The following is a 15,180-nucleotide window of genomic DNA, read 5'->3' on the forward strand; positions in this document are numbered from 1 at the left end:
TTGTGGAGAGGCTTGTTGGACAGCTGTCGACTCAGCAGTCTTCCCTTTGTGTAGACTTTCAAAATGAAGCCATTCTTTATTAGTCTTTTGCAATATTATAATTTTTTGAGATTGCGAACATCATTATCATCAAAATAAAAGTATAAATAAATAAAATGTGTGCAATGAATAAATATAGTGAATGATTTGTACATTTTGTATTGAATTAGTAGATTATTTGGCTTTTCAGTGGTATTTTAGCTGAGATGTGTTTGTAAATAGCAGAACAAAGCACACCCATCCTTAACTGGCTCTGTTTTAGTTAAAGCTGTGGTTGCAAAATTTCTAAGTAGCAAAGCGAAGAGCTGCTGAGGCCAGCAATTGGCAAACTAGGGGCCAGACACCCCAGATGGGGGAGCGGCGATGCGGTGCAGCGGCGAGGCGTGTGACCGGGGTCAGAAGCCGTTAAGTTGAGTAAAGCTGCTCCGGGCTGGAACAATAACACAGCAAGAGAGCTTTCAGACCTCCATCGCTGTCTGGTTTCAGGGTACAGACAGCAACGCATAAAAAAACTAAACAAAAGAACAGTCAGTCAAACCTGCAGCCAAACTTCCTGTCTTTTTCCTGTTGATGTTACATTTATTTTTAGCTAAATAGGTTTTAATGAAGACTGTTAGCAGCACCTCCATCCTGTCACATTAACACCAGCATTTCTTCCTGCTGCTGCTGATGCTGTGACTCACTTCCCACTGCAGCTGGTAAACACAGAACCAACCAGGTACCATCCCCTCCTCCGTCCAGCAGAAAACAGAACATTGTACCAGAAGGTTGCTCTCTGCTAACCCCATAACGCAGGTCCAGTCTGAAGTTTGCTTCCACTCAGCATGATTTTCAAAATAACTTGAGGCTTTTTAAAATAAAAAAAAATGTGTGTTTTCTGGTACCAGAGGTCTTTATCGGCATGGATCAGTAGAGAGAGATTCTGGAATTGAACCCTGGGCGTCTAACAGCCTCCGACTGTGGGGCAGCAGCTCTACCTCTACGCCACCCACTGCCCCTAACTTCAGTCTTTTATATTTCAGCTGTTCTTTTTTGGGGGGTGGAATTACTATCCATAAATACATCTTTAATGACAAAATAAGAACTTGGAATTCCTAATCCAATCAGGGTCAAAACTGTACATTTGAAGGTTCAGGTCTGAGTCCGTTGCCACATGTTCCTTATCAAGTTATAGAAAAACTGCAATGTTTTCATAGCCATCATCAACTTCTGGGACAATTTTGTCTCCAGCTGATGACTCTGCTATTTCAGAATTCATTTCAATTTGAACACTTTTTGAGCATTGTCCATAAATGTTCAGAACTGCTGAAGTCAGGGCTTCAGCCTCCCTTCGTCTCTAACAGCAGCTCTGTTGAAGCTGTTTCAGTCATCTGGCTCACTGATATCCAAACTTTTTGTCACATGGGCCTTAATTTTTACATTGAAGAGGAGCACAAGAAGGCCAAAAGTATTTTTTAATGAAAAAGTTAAACCATTCAAATGTACTTTCTGTCAGTGTTGGTATAAAGGTCAATATTTTTTCTTTTCCAATTATGTCTCTTCAACTTTAAGTCTAATTTACCTGTAATGTATTTGTGAACATTTCAGCGACAAGGCAGTTCAAACTTCTCTACACGAGAACAACATAATCCAGTAGCCAATTACCAAACAAGTAATAAACATTACATTTTTTCAAGAACATCAAACAATATACATCAGATATTTTGATCAATGTTCTCATTTTTTATGAATCAAATGCAGCTCTAAACAGATGGGTTTTTAGTCTTGATTTAACTTTGCATAGAAGCTGGATGCTGTATAAATGAAGCATTGGTTCGATAGTACAAGAAAAATACATAAAATATGGTGATGTAAAAAGTCTGACCTGAACTGCACATAGTTGTAGGCCTACCATGATAACAAATTTTGCTGTGCATTAAATTGTACCAGAAATTATTGCGATAAACAAATAATTTGAGACCATTTTCAACTAATATAATAACAATGACATAATAATACCAGCACACTAAATAAACCCCCCCCCCAAAAAAAAAAAAAATCATTCATTTCTAAAGAACATTTAACACTTAAACTGGAAAACATTTTAAATATACAAAATAAAACAACACAAAATGAGACAACAATAAATAAAATGGATTATGAAGTCTCTGTAATCAAAAATGAAATGGTCATTCAGCTTAGACAGGGAAAACAGGCAAAAGTGGCAGGTAGTGCAGACCAAAATGTTTGCAGCGTTCTTCAAAATGACGTTTCAGTGATATTAAAGGGGAACATCTATTTTTCGTGCTCATTTTAATTGATCATGCGATTAATTGATTTATTGCTTATTGTGACAGCCTCACGTAGTTTTAGGTAAAACTAATCAAGTGACAACAAAATGTTGCCTCCTAGAGTCAGACACACCCACTGGACCCTGAAGGCATCAATCTGACAATACTTCAGAAACATTAAAAAAAATCATCCTCTAGTAGGGTTTAAATAACTATTAGCTCAGCAACGAATGAAGCTTAAGAGCAGACTTATGCTTAAAGAAATAATTTGAGACTTGCCAGATAATGAAATTTGCCTGCGGCCTATAATGACATATTATCTGACCTCACAGTACTCTTCATAAATCAGGGAGCCCAATAATTTTACATTTAGATCACTTGGCGCTGAACTAATCAGCAATCTCATTTGAAAGTGGACTGCTGGCAGTTTTTTTTTTTTTGGTGACGTGTGAGATTGCAAGGAGAGGCGCCATGCCCACAGCGCTGCTCACCACACAGAACTCAACAATACATAGCATATTGCAGATCCAGGTTAATTAAGGTTAATAAACCCAATTTGGTAGAATATGTATGGATAAATTTGAGGCATTGTGTCACCTGTCTTTGCGGATTAATTAACAGGCTGTCTGTCAGGCTTCTTAGTTAAAAATAACATTTGGATCCTGGTTGATGTGCTGCAGTAAAATGCATTAGGCTAACAGGCAAGAGCTAAAAATAACCAGCAAGTATCGCTGAAACATTTCATGTACTCTCCAAACATTCACGCTCTTTGCATTTTTTAATATTTACAAATAACTTCTATTTTTTTTATTGTTATTTTAGTAGCTTATAAATATACATTGAAAAAAATAAATAAATAAAAAATAATAATAATAAATAAGAATAGTAATGTAAAGTACTTTTTTTCAGTAACGTTATCACTTATTACAACACATTTTATAGATTAATTACCCTCACATGGTCAAAAGATTTTATTTCTGTTAATTATGATCATTATTCCACTTATACTTATTAAAAACTTGACATTAAAAATGGGAATATTAAGATCGGTCCTTCCAAGATCCAGACCAAAGCCGAATGTTTAGAACTTGACAAATATTTCAGGAAGTTACTTTTTTTACACCACAAAATACAAAAATCATCTGAATAGTTGACTTCTGAAGACAAACAGATCAGGTTCACCCAGCCTGCAAATGCAACACACATTAACTTTTCCACCGGAGACTGAAAGGCCCAATTCTGAGCTTTTCAACCCCCCAAAATCTGATTTTTGCCACTTCCATATGTGAAACTAAACCAGATATGTTTCTGACTTTTATCTCATTGATGTGAGACATTCGTCGTAATTCTGCATTAAAAGAAGCCAGATGCGTGAAAATTAGGATGTAAACAATGGCTGAAAATTTTGATTATGAAATTATTAAAGAAATCTGTGTCACTGAAGCGCATCACTCCACAATCCCACCACACTGAGCTCTGACTTCACATCCTCACAGACTTCTCTACAGAAGTTGCAGTCAGCGCTTCACAAAATGCCAGTGTTAGTTGTGCTTTCTCTTTCTTAGCTAACTGTGTCTTGTTATGATCTTATGATGGTCCTGTTGACTCTCACTGCTGAATGAACTTTAAAATGGATCCATTAATCGTTCATTAATACTTCTGTAAACAAAGAGCTGCTGTGACATCAACATTTGTCTCCTGTGCATGCGGGCCGCTTTGGTGTCATAAACCTTTCACACAGACAATGCGCTGCAGTCAGGTTTAATTAGTACTAGTAGTATTAACAACCAGGCAAAAAAAAAAAAAAAATGGAACTGAGGATCAAGACCTGCTGTGTGAATATAGCGATAGTTTAAAGGATTTTATGTAGGTGTATGATCTTAACGGAGGCTAAGTATTTAGATTTTTTTTTTTGTAAAAAAAAAAAAAAGAAAAGGTAAATTTTTTGCATTAAAGTTTGTTCTAACAAAGTAGGACAAAATATTACAAAGTTCAGGTTTTTTCGCGGCACTGTAAAATATCTTTACATTGTTAAAAATTGAAGGAACCCTGCTCGGGCCTTCATGTAACTCTGATGGTTACATTTGCTGAGCTCAACGCGCGTCCACCCAAAGTGTTTCTGACCTGCTGCTGCCATCAATTGTCAAAAGAAAATTAGCTCAGTTTAACAGCACTTTGGGTATCAGGACCATGGCGGGAACAGCTCTGTAATGTTCAGAGCTGGTGGGCGTGATGAATGAAAGGTAACCTGATTACCAGCGGAGCTATTAAAATCTCTCATGTGTGACTTGCCTCAGCAGCCATCTCTGCTTAGCAGAGAGGCGGCAGATTGCTGTTTGGCTCATATTAGTGGGTGTGTGTCACTATTGATTTCCATGTTGTGTTTTTTTTCTCCATGTGTTTTGCTCACGCTGGGCTCAGATTTATTATTCATACAGTCGCTGAGGCAGGGAACGGGCCGCAGCGTCGGTCTCTCCACATTTTACACCCTCCCTCCTTGCTCAAATGTTTCTCTTCACTCTGAGCCACCTGACAGGTTCAAATTGTGTTTTCTCTGTTACGCACTGTCCATATTTCCATCTGAATAATTACAGAGGCGAGGCATTACATACTGCTCACATCGGGTAAGAACTATAGGGAGGATGTTCTGGCATCGGGGAGCATCTAAAGTGCCTGTAGGCAAACAATAAGTGCCAGTTTGTCCATCCGTTTTAATGAGCCTTTTCAGTTTGTGCTTATATTGTTAAAACACTGGCCATCTGAGGCAAATAAAATCCTGCAAATGGTGCAGAACTCCCTCTGCTTTAAATGAAGTGGAAACACAAAATGCGGCAAAAGTGCAGGTTCCACCCAGGCTGTTTTTAAAATGACATCATCGCATCACACACTCTTCCTCTGTGATCGGTTTGGACGGTTGAAGGATTAACTAATTACTCCTCTCTGACTGATGAACATAGTGAGCCTCAAACCCGTATGCCTGAGAAAAAAGCAGAAAGATGGGAAAAAATAAATTTAATAAGATTTAATATGAAGAGCAGTCACAACAAGATTAATATTTAAAGCACATTGAGACGCCTTCAGTTTCACTTAAATTCATGTATCTGGAGTTCAGGGGAGAACGGTAGAGTCAGTGACTGTGGTTGGGCAAGAATGATTTAATTAGTTATCAAAAACTATTAATAATTATAATCAATCAATCTATTAACAAAACAAAGTTTGTTAACACAATTATAAATAAAATATGGTCTTTTTGTGAAAACTAATAAGTTGGGGGACCATAATGTCTCTCTGCCGTCTTCAGGTGTTTTTCAGTGGATGCCAGGAGGAGGCGTAGAGCAGTTTGTGCTCTGGTGTTCCCAGACGTACATGGAAACATTCATAGATAAATAAAAAGCAGCTTCTCTCCAAAATACAAGTATTTTACCTTCTCCACAATATATTAACTTCTTTAGAGAAAAAAAAAAAAGAATCCTTTGTGTCTACCTGAGATTTTTCATTGGAAGATTTTTATTCCATAAACAGTGGTGTCCAAAATAATTTAATATTATTAATAATAAAAATTCTCCGACAATGTTTTAGATATGTTTAAGCAGATTTTCTAAGTAGGATTTGAGCTGCCCAGTCGTGACAACACCACCTGATCCGTTTTCCATAAGACCTTCAGTTATTCCCGTGTCTCTGCAGATGTCTCTATTGGCTCCCAATTTGTCTCACTTCTGATCCTTTTGGAATCCCTGCAGTGAGTCTGGAATATTGGATAAGAGGACAATGTGACCTACGGCAACACCAGCGGCTCTCTGCAACCCCCAGAATTTTTAATTTGCCTCCACTGAAGGCTCGCTTATAAACACCTCAATCACTAGCAGAACAAAAGAAACTTCTCAATATCGTCAGTTTTTGCTGTGTGAAGCTGCAGCTGTTAGAGAATCAGTTTCTCTCTTCCAGCTGGAGAACTAGAACAATAAATTCTGAGAGTGTGTTGGCTCTGAGATCAAAGCATGTCAGTGTGTTGGAGTGGTGTGACAATACTGGTATGAATACACTTGCAAAATGTTGTGTATTGTGACTTTCAATAAAGGTTAAAACGATGTTTCAAAGTTATTGAGCTCTTTCTTGATGGGCTGTTTTTCTTAACTGCTGTTATTTTTTTTCATTGATATTTTTCAGACTTGGAGAACTTCAAGACTCACAGAAGAAGTTCTGTCTCAGTACGGGAAGGTCAAGGAGTGGTTCTGCTGTGTGGACCCCCCCCTCATTCTGGAGGTAAAATTCTCTGTTTTCATCACAGTTAAACAGAAACGACTCATTCCCTCTGAGAAAAAACTCACCTGAACCAACTTGTTTCTATTCAGATATAGGAAATCAAAAGGTCAAGAAGCATTTATATTATCTATGTGCTGTATATCTTTTTCCTGTATCGACAAACATAAGTTTGGTTTTGAAGGCTGTGGGCAAAACGGTGTACATCATAAAAAAGAGCTTTTTCCTGAACTACTTGTGTGATATTTTTACAGTTATTGGCCCTGAAAAGTATTCATACTGTGTTAAAATACATGGCTTCCCCTTAGCAATTCAAGTGAAAAACAAATTACAAAATATATATAAACAGCAGAGATGCAGCATGTTGTATATCTTGGCATTGTTCTGATATCAAGTAAAAACAGAGCCAGTATCACCAATACTGATACAGATATTGATACTTAATTATTTAACTGTGATATGTTCTCAAACTTTTGATCTCGTGTCATATTGTGATATTTATTTAGAATTATTATGTCAAGCTCTACTGTAGAATCTGCAAAAGGCTTTTAGGTGTCTATAAAATGCTAACATTTTAACATGACAAACTGTAAAATGAAGCAAATTTTTCCACATTTTTTCCTAAATGAAGAGTGAAAAATAATTTGAGAGCACATAAAGAAATCTTTTTTGAAGTTGTGTTGACATACTTCAATCCAAAAATAAAATAACATTTGAACAGAGAATCTGAAACTAAAGTATCAATCTTACACTAGTGTCAGTATCATTTTGGATTGACCTGCCAACCAGTGGCAAAGAATTAGCTCCACTCGCAGATTATTTCACTTAACACCTGGGAAAAAGTCTTGTTAGTGAAACAAATCTGCCAGTATTTTATTCAACATTAAGGAATTATTGACTGAAAACAGGATTCCATATCTTGCAAAAAAAACTTGTAAGTTAGTTTTGTCTGTTTTCAAATGTACTAAGACATTTGCCCTGGGAATGAGACCAAAGAATATTTGGTAAGAAGAGTTTTTAAATGTGGCTGCAGACAAGACAAGTCGTCACAATCTAACGGAACGTTTTCTGAATAGAAGGACCAAATATTGTCGAAGCCGACCTGTGGACTCCTGCCAACTCCTACAAGCAAATGCTGTAGTTTAATTTTAACTGCACAATTATACAACTGTGTTATTGCAGTTTATGCTGTTTTTCTATCAGTTTTATTTCTGTTAGTGTTAAGAATTGATGTCACATTAAAAGTGGCAAAAGTTCAGAAATGAGTGTTGACTTTCCAGATCTCCTTTAAACATTAAGAAAATTGCAACACAGAACAGAAATGACCTCTGAGTTTCTTTTCAGATCTTCTGTTCAGATCTTCTGTTGCTCACTAAAAACGTATTTTTCCCCCATTATGTTGTTTTGATCAGGCCTGTCGAGTGTCGCCGTCTGGAGACTAACGCGTAATTTGCCTTGATTAGAACGGTTTAGCTCATTTTCTGGCAGTGGAATGAAAACGTTTTTCCTCCCTGCAGTATGTATTCATCATTGTTTAGTCCCAAGCTAAAGGCAGACATTGCCTGAATCAAATAATACGATGCAAGGTATTTGCTTTCTCTCCGAGAGTTAAATGAGAAGATCAATACCAGTTTGGGTTAGCGCAACATAAAATAACTAGGGAGCAAAGCAAGCTTTGTTTCACATTTAAAGTCTATGAAATATTCAAAGATATTTAGTGTGTGTTTTATCATTTATTCCTTAGTATAAACCTAAATGTTTGATGTAAACAGAGTGCACTTACAGGAAGAATTATAAAATAAGATGGGAGATATAAATCTTTTATATTTGATCAGGGTTGCTTCAAATAAGAACCTAATATCCATTTAATGCCACATCCATATTGGTTTTATGTTCTTTCCCAAGATGTTTCAAACAGAATAAATCATAGTAGTGATTTATTCTGTGCAAACATTTAACACTATTATAGATCTGGATTTAAGTAAGAATGCTGACCACTGGATCAGCATCAAGAGCCTGTGTGTTCAAGGTATTTTCATCTTTATTAGCATTTAGAGATTACATCTGCTTTTTTTTGTTTGTTTTGTTATGTAATTCTAAGAAAAAGAGTCAACTATGGGTGCAGATTATATAGCACAGAGGTTCTTAACCTTTTTCTTTTTTACTTGGGGCCCATTTACATATTAACCATCTATTGATTTACCAAACTGACGTGATTTTTGTTCTATATAAAAATCATATCCATGTATTGTTTACCATCAAAAACAAAAAATATAATTACATCATAATGTGATAATCACAAGGAGATTTATTTATTATTTGGATGCAAACTTGCACATAAAACAACTTTCTGAACAGAGCAGCAATTCATGGAACAGATCGAACTGATCGAAAATTAATGGCTCTTTTGGGCCTTTAACAATTATACCACGGTGTATTAGGGCCAATACCAATAGAGATAAAGGAAGTGTATATTTCTGCCACGATTTTTCTAGAAACGCAAATGTTATGGTTGATATACAAAAGCAGGGAAATATAAAATTCTGGAGATGATTTCTAAAGGAGTTCCAAACGGGATTTCCACAGCAAAAGTGGCATCGCTATGCCAAGTCATGTGACTGAATACACCCTTTCCAGGTAGTTGAACATAATGATCCACAAACATCATGTTCACAAAATCATAGTCAAAGGAAGCTAATACAAAAGGAAATAGCAACGGCCTTTTGTGGAGCATTGACTGCAACTTCTATTGAGAAATCTGTTTGGATGCGTAGTCTGAGCCTAAAGTGGCTTCTGCCTGTTTCTGGTGCAGAGTTACATCATGACATAAAAGTTCAATAAAATCCAACAGGACCGTTCAAACTGCAGAAGCTTTGAAAACTACTGGATATGTGTCCGACTTAGTATCACATGTGGAAGTGGCACAGATCAGATTTTTTTGCAGATGAAAAGAGTTAAAGTGCCGTAAAAACGTCAGATATGGGTTGTATTTCAGAAAAAAATTTGGATTTGAGTTGTACTGCCTGCTGTGTCAATGTAGCCTAAAAACTAATACAACAAATATTGTCTACAATAACAGCACATGCCCCTTTCTAGCTTGGTCTCCAGAACTACTTCCTGCTAGAGGTATTTTGATTACATTCTCCAAGCTGACGGCCTCCCAACAGATAGAACTGATTCATGGACTGCTCTCCTGCTGTGAAAATGCTGCGTGCCTGGAATTGATTGAGTCTTAATTACCTAAATCTCATCCTTTCAGGGTTTACCTGGTGAAAGCTTTAAAAGCCTGAGGGTAACCTGCATTTTTTTTTTCTTTTAACGCTCTTTGTCTTTGTTTGATGTCTGTACAGTAAAGGTTGCTGCACTGACTGCCTTCAGATCTGCCAATTTGTGCTGAAGTAATCCAATTAGGGTTTGCCTTTTAGGGCCAACAGGGAAATAACGACAACACGTCAGGCGCCTCAGGTTCGTGAAAAGCCATCTTAAGACATTTGTCTTCACACTAATAAACAGAGCTGATGCAGGTTGTCAATTACAAGTTTGTTTTAGAGAGTCAGTGTACACATCTTGGATGTAACAGGTTTTCTGGCTAAAGCCGCAAAAGTGCCTTTGTCACTCAGGTTTTTTCACTTCTTGTAAGCAATAACTTTCATACTTATTGCTTAAATGTTTGCCTGAGTAAAAATGTGTCTTTTAGTGTATAATAAAAATGTCAGTGTACAAGAATTCATCTTTGTTTTTAAACCCATCCACCCAGCAAACCGAAAAAAGAGAAAAAAAAACATTAAAAAGAGAGATTCGTCAGTCTTAGCGCACACAGGATGGCTAAACTGTTAGCATCCAAAGAGGATCAGCTTATCCAGACGGGTAAAACTGAAATCACTGTTCAGAAGAAGAGCTAAGACTTGGCACTTCTCATTTTCCTGGATTGTTGAAAAATGTTCCATCAATGATCTGCTTGTCCAGACAGGTTTAACATATGACAAAAACAAAGGCTGATTAAAAACGCCAAGCACAGTTTTATGGCCAGATATTATGCATTTTAAAGGTATGTTTAGCAGAGATTTTAACAACACTACTTCAATGTCTAAATTCCATGTTAGTTTGCCTTAAACATGCATATGAATTCTCAACATTTTTTTCAATTTTTCAAGTTTATCTTTATATCTTTGCAGATATGTAGCAAACCTGAACCTATGATTATGCTTTAAATGATTTATCTCTGAGAAGAAAAGGTCAATTAAAACTAGTTAGTAAGTAGCAGTTTGTGGTTCCATCTGTAAACTCCAAAATTTTAAGTAAGAGAAAGTGAAGTTGTTAAATTGTCATTGAAAACCAGTATGCACACTTCACATACAAAATGTAGTGATAACTGTAGGTTTTATCAATCAATTATCAATTATGGTCATCTGTTAATCAATGTGTTATTACAGAGTTTTACTACTTACTGTTTTAAGCTTTCTTAATGACATGAAGAAAAAAAAAACTATAGAAAGAAAGACATTAAAAAAGATTCAAATGAATAAAATATAATTAGTTTGCAATCAATAGGCGTGATGGAGCACAGAGGAGAGGTTGGGGCCCCACCCTGTTGGCCTCCCAATGGCCCCCGAACCCCAGTGGCCAACCCTGGAGCAGACAGCCCAAAGGATGGAAGCTAACTTTATAATCACTGATAATGATCACAGTTATAATAAAAACAGTACATAAAAATCATAATAATGATAACAATAATGATAATTGTGATAATGATATCAATAATGATAATGATAATATTCAAAAAACAAACAAACAAACAAAATTGTAATGAAATAGTAACTGGAATGGGTTAGGGTTAGACACTGCATAAGTGACCAGTTGTGTTCAAAACCCACAAAGCAAATGCTAGAGAGATGATTCACAACATAAATGATCCTTCAATATATGGGTGACATATTTTGATGAATGATATGATTAGAAGCAGTGTGTTGGTCTGCAGTGAAAGAAGCAGGGCTCCCTCGGTGGGGAAGCTGTTTCATGCTCTGCTTGGGACATAAATTCAGGAAGCAGCTCTGCCATCAATTTTCAATTCTGCTCTTTTTTTTTACTGCATGGCTGTTTGGTCCATCAGAAGATATGCAATGGCATGTCAGTGCCTGCAAATAAATTCAATGAAACAAGATAACTAATGAGTTAAAGGCCAAACACTGCCACTGTGCATCCTGGTTGTGGATGTGGATGTGACTGCTGAGAGGGGAAAATATTAGAACAAAATGTTAGGATTTTTTTTTTTTGCCCACTAAATATACTTTTATAGACATTTGATCTTTTAAAAGAAGGATTTGTCATCTAGAAAAAAGCTTTTTTAGTTCTGTGTCTGAGTGTCTTACATTGTTCTTTAGAAAGGTGACATCAATTCTAATCTTATACATATATATAGAAATCATTAGACAGCTTCTGTCTCTGGTGACATTTAGTAAAGCAGCCATGCACCGAAATTAGAATTCATAGATCAGAAAACTGAAAAAAGTTAGACTTTGATGTCTAAAACTGTTATATTCTACCTTACAGTATTGCTCCTTTTGTAAAACTCAGACCTAAAGGGAGACCGAGCTCAGTGTGGCATCGACTTCCTGACAGTTTGTAAAAACTGTCCCACAGGAAGACTCCGTTACATTTTAATTAAATTTTCCAAGTGGGTGGAACACCCAAGGAAAACCTTTGTACTTCCCCATCCACTGCCATATGGCTGCAGACCTCCCTATATAGTGGAGGGAGTCTCAGTGTGTACTGAAGGCTGTGCTTGGCTTCCACCTGCCAGAGGGCGCTCCCTGAGGACACATTATGCATGGCAGACAGCTGTCCTGCCTGGTGCATGCACCATGAGCCTGTCCATGCAGAAAGACGTGTTTGGTCAGAAGGACGAACTTGGGAGTGGGCGGGATGTTAGTAGGAAGGGCAAGATTTAATGTGAATGTAGATTGATGGAAATGAGCTAACTTGGTGCAGAGAAACTGCAAATCCATGAAATATGATGGTATGGTTTAGGTTATCACTGAGTTCAGTGAATGTATTGGTTAAACTGTTTCCCCTGTGGAGGGTGTTTAGCATGTTTGCTGCTGCCTGTTGGGTATAGTGCATGTGAATTGGGATGAAAGAAGCAAATTTAACAAAGCTCTGCTGCTTTAGGAATAGTTGCATTACATTTGCAGGCACCTTCTCATTTTTCAATGTTTTTCTCATTGTCGGAGAAGGCGGAGGTGGGGAAGAACCAAAATGATGATTTATTCTTCAACAAAACATGAATTGACTAAAACATTACAGTCACCAACCCAGGAATGAGACAGACAGAAGAATCCTGCAAAGGGCAAAGACAAGGATGGAACTGAAATACATAATAAAATCCTGCAACAGCTAAAATCTCACTGCACTCCATTTCATAAAAAAGGAAGTTGCGCTCAATGTCTTCTTTAGATGTTTTTGTGTCATTTCCTTCCATGGTTCTTAGTGCAGCGCCACCACAGGCGAGGAGAGGAACAGGTTTTTCAAACTGTTTGGTTGGTTTGGTACAGAGCAGTGTGAAAGCAAACCACAGCAGCTGAAAATGTAACAATTGTTGCAATTTTGTTCCCAATCAAACCAAGACTACTGGACTGTCAGGTGTGAAAACACCCTAAGATAATGAATCTACATGTCACTGAAATAGAGGCATCTGGTTGAAAGATGTGATAGTGGCATAAGAGATGTAGCACCATCTTTCATGAAACAACAGACAGTAACAATCAAATCACACCGTTTCACATTAGCTGGTTGTGTATGAATGTGTGTAAATGTAACACATATTTTCGATACGGTGTTTGTATCTTCCTTGTTACTCAGTCCCATAATGCAGATGTTGTTGGAAACTTCTGGATTGAAATCTAAAACTGAAACATGCACCAATTTGAAAATGTGTGTGAGGCTTTAGTGCTGAGCAGCATTTTAAAACATAGACCTTCTGAAAATAGAAAGGTTTTCTCTTAGAGCTTCCTTCGCATAACGATGACAGTCTGAATTCTCTGAGGATCCATATGGTTGCCCAGGTTTAATCCTGCTGTGTTTTTAATGGCGCTGTGTGTGTCGTCGATTTATTTTTATTTTTTTTCTTTTTCATCGGGGATTTCTTTGCTTTTAATCTGATTAGTACATGACACATTTCACCGTCTGCATGAGTAATCTCCTTCCACAATCCCATATTCAGTCCCACCCCCCCTTTCTCATCTGTCTGAGGACTTCAACTCTCTGAAATATTGCCACATGTTACCGTCACACCAGCCTCACTAACAGAGACTTTTCTGCAAACTCCATCATGGCGTTTGAAGTTACCTCGGCCTGACGAGGAACTTTACTGACAACATGACGGCACCGTGAAATGGGATATTCAGTGTTTTCCTGGAGTGACACGGTGAATTGATTGGAGCTTTCTAATCATGTATGAAAAGGTCACGGAGGAGCGTGAGTGTACACACACACACACACACCCACACCTCCCAGAGGGTGTGTGAGTGGCATGCTTCCTAAAGCTACTGTTAAGCTCCTTAAAGTTTACCGTATGCCCTGCCGATGTGATGAATGTTAGGGCTGTGTGTTAGATGTCTGTGTATGAGGGTCATATGTTGACCTGTGCTCCCTGTGCTCCCTGTGCTCCTTGTGCTCCCTGTGCATGTGTTTCAGTAGGGTTCTTGTTTACATCCTGTGAGCCTCCATCAGCACCTCCGTCCGCCCCGTTGCTCTGTCCTCGGGCAGCGCGGCGCTGCAGCATAAACACAAATCCCTCGGCGCGTGTGGGAGTTTGATCCCAGAAGAAATGCGCCGTCACCTGCTGTGCAAGGGGAAAATAACAATAGTGGAAAAACATGACAGGCTTGTCCACACAGGACTCACTTAACGGTGCAATTTTAGGCTGAGTCCTTAACACTTCAAAGGGAGCATTAAGGTACCTGACAGAAGGGAGCTCAGTCCCTGCTCACTGCACCGACTGATAGATCTTTACATCAAACCGGTTTTTTCTCTGGTTTGTTGATCAGGGGTGATAGAAATCTCTGGAATAAAATACATTCTTTAACTTTTTCCACATTCTTGCATGGTACAAGCACAAGCAATCAGTTTTATTGATGCTTGAGATTACACCATGTAAGGATGTGAAAAAGTTCAACTCTAACATTTCTTTTTTTCTTTTAATGATAAAAATTTGTAAGATGTAGCATGCTTTTTTATTCAATAAAAATATTTTGTAGATGCAGCTTTTGCTGCAGCAACACCTGCTAATTTTTTGGGGTATGAGGTTCTAGTGAGGTAACCAGGAATTGCTTCTCAGCCGGACCTAACCAAAAAATATATAATATGTTTATGATTTGTTAACAAAATTAATTAAAAAAATTAATTAGATCATTTTAATCCAAAACCATACCTCAACAAAAGACAATACATACCTGCACACACACACGCACACACACACACACACACACACACACATATATATATATATATATATATATATATATATATATATATATATATACATCTAGAGACATCTACAATGTGTCAAGTAGATGGCACTGGTCTCTTCAGATCTTCTATCACACAAGACCTG

General features: G+C 37.5%; 1 protein-coding gene across 1 annotated transcript in view; it reads left to right on the top strand.

Moving 5' to 3' along the window:
* LOC106935420 (contactin-4-like) overlaps positions 1-15,180 on the top strand; it is an 81,452-nt gene that overhangs the window by 18,300 nt on the left and 47,972 nt on the right. Inside the window, exon 3 of the mRNA XM_015015864.1 lies at positions 6,477-6,572. Within this exon, the coding sequence (XP_014871350.1) occupies positions 6,477-6,572 (96 nt within the window). The remainder of the gene's footprint in view (positions 1-6,476; positions 6,573-15,180) is intronic.

Source organism: Poecilia latipinna, unplaced genomic scaffold, assembly GCF_001443285.1.
Source record: "Poecilia latipinna isolate Pla-1442-1.1 unplaced genomic scaffold, P_latipinna-1.0 Scaffold1961, whole genome shotgun sequence".
NCBI lineage: Eukaryota > Metazoa > Chordata > Actinopteri > Cyprinodontiformes > Poeciliidae > Poecilia > Poecilia latipinna.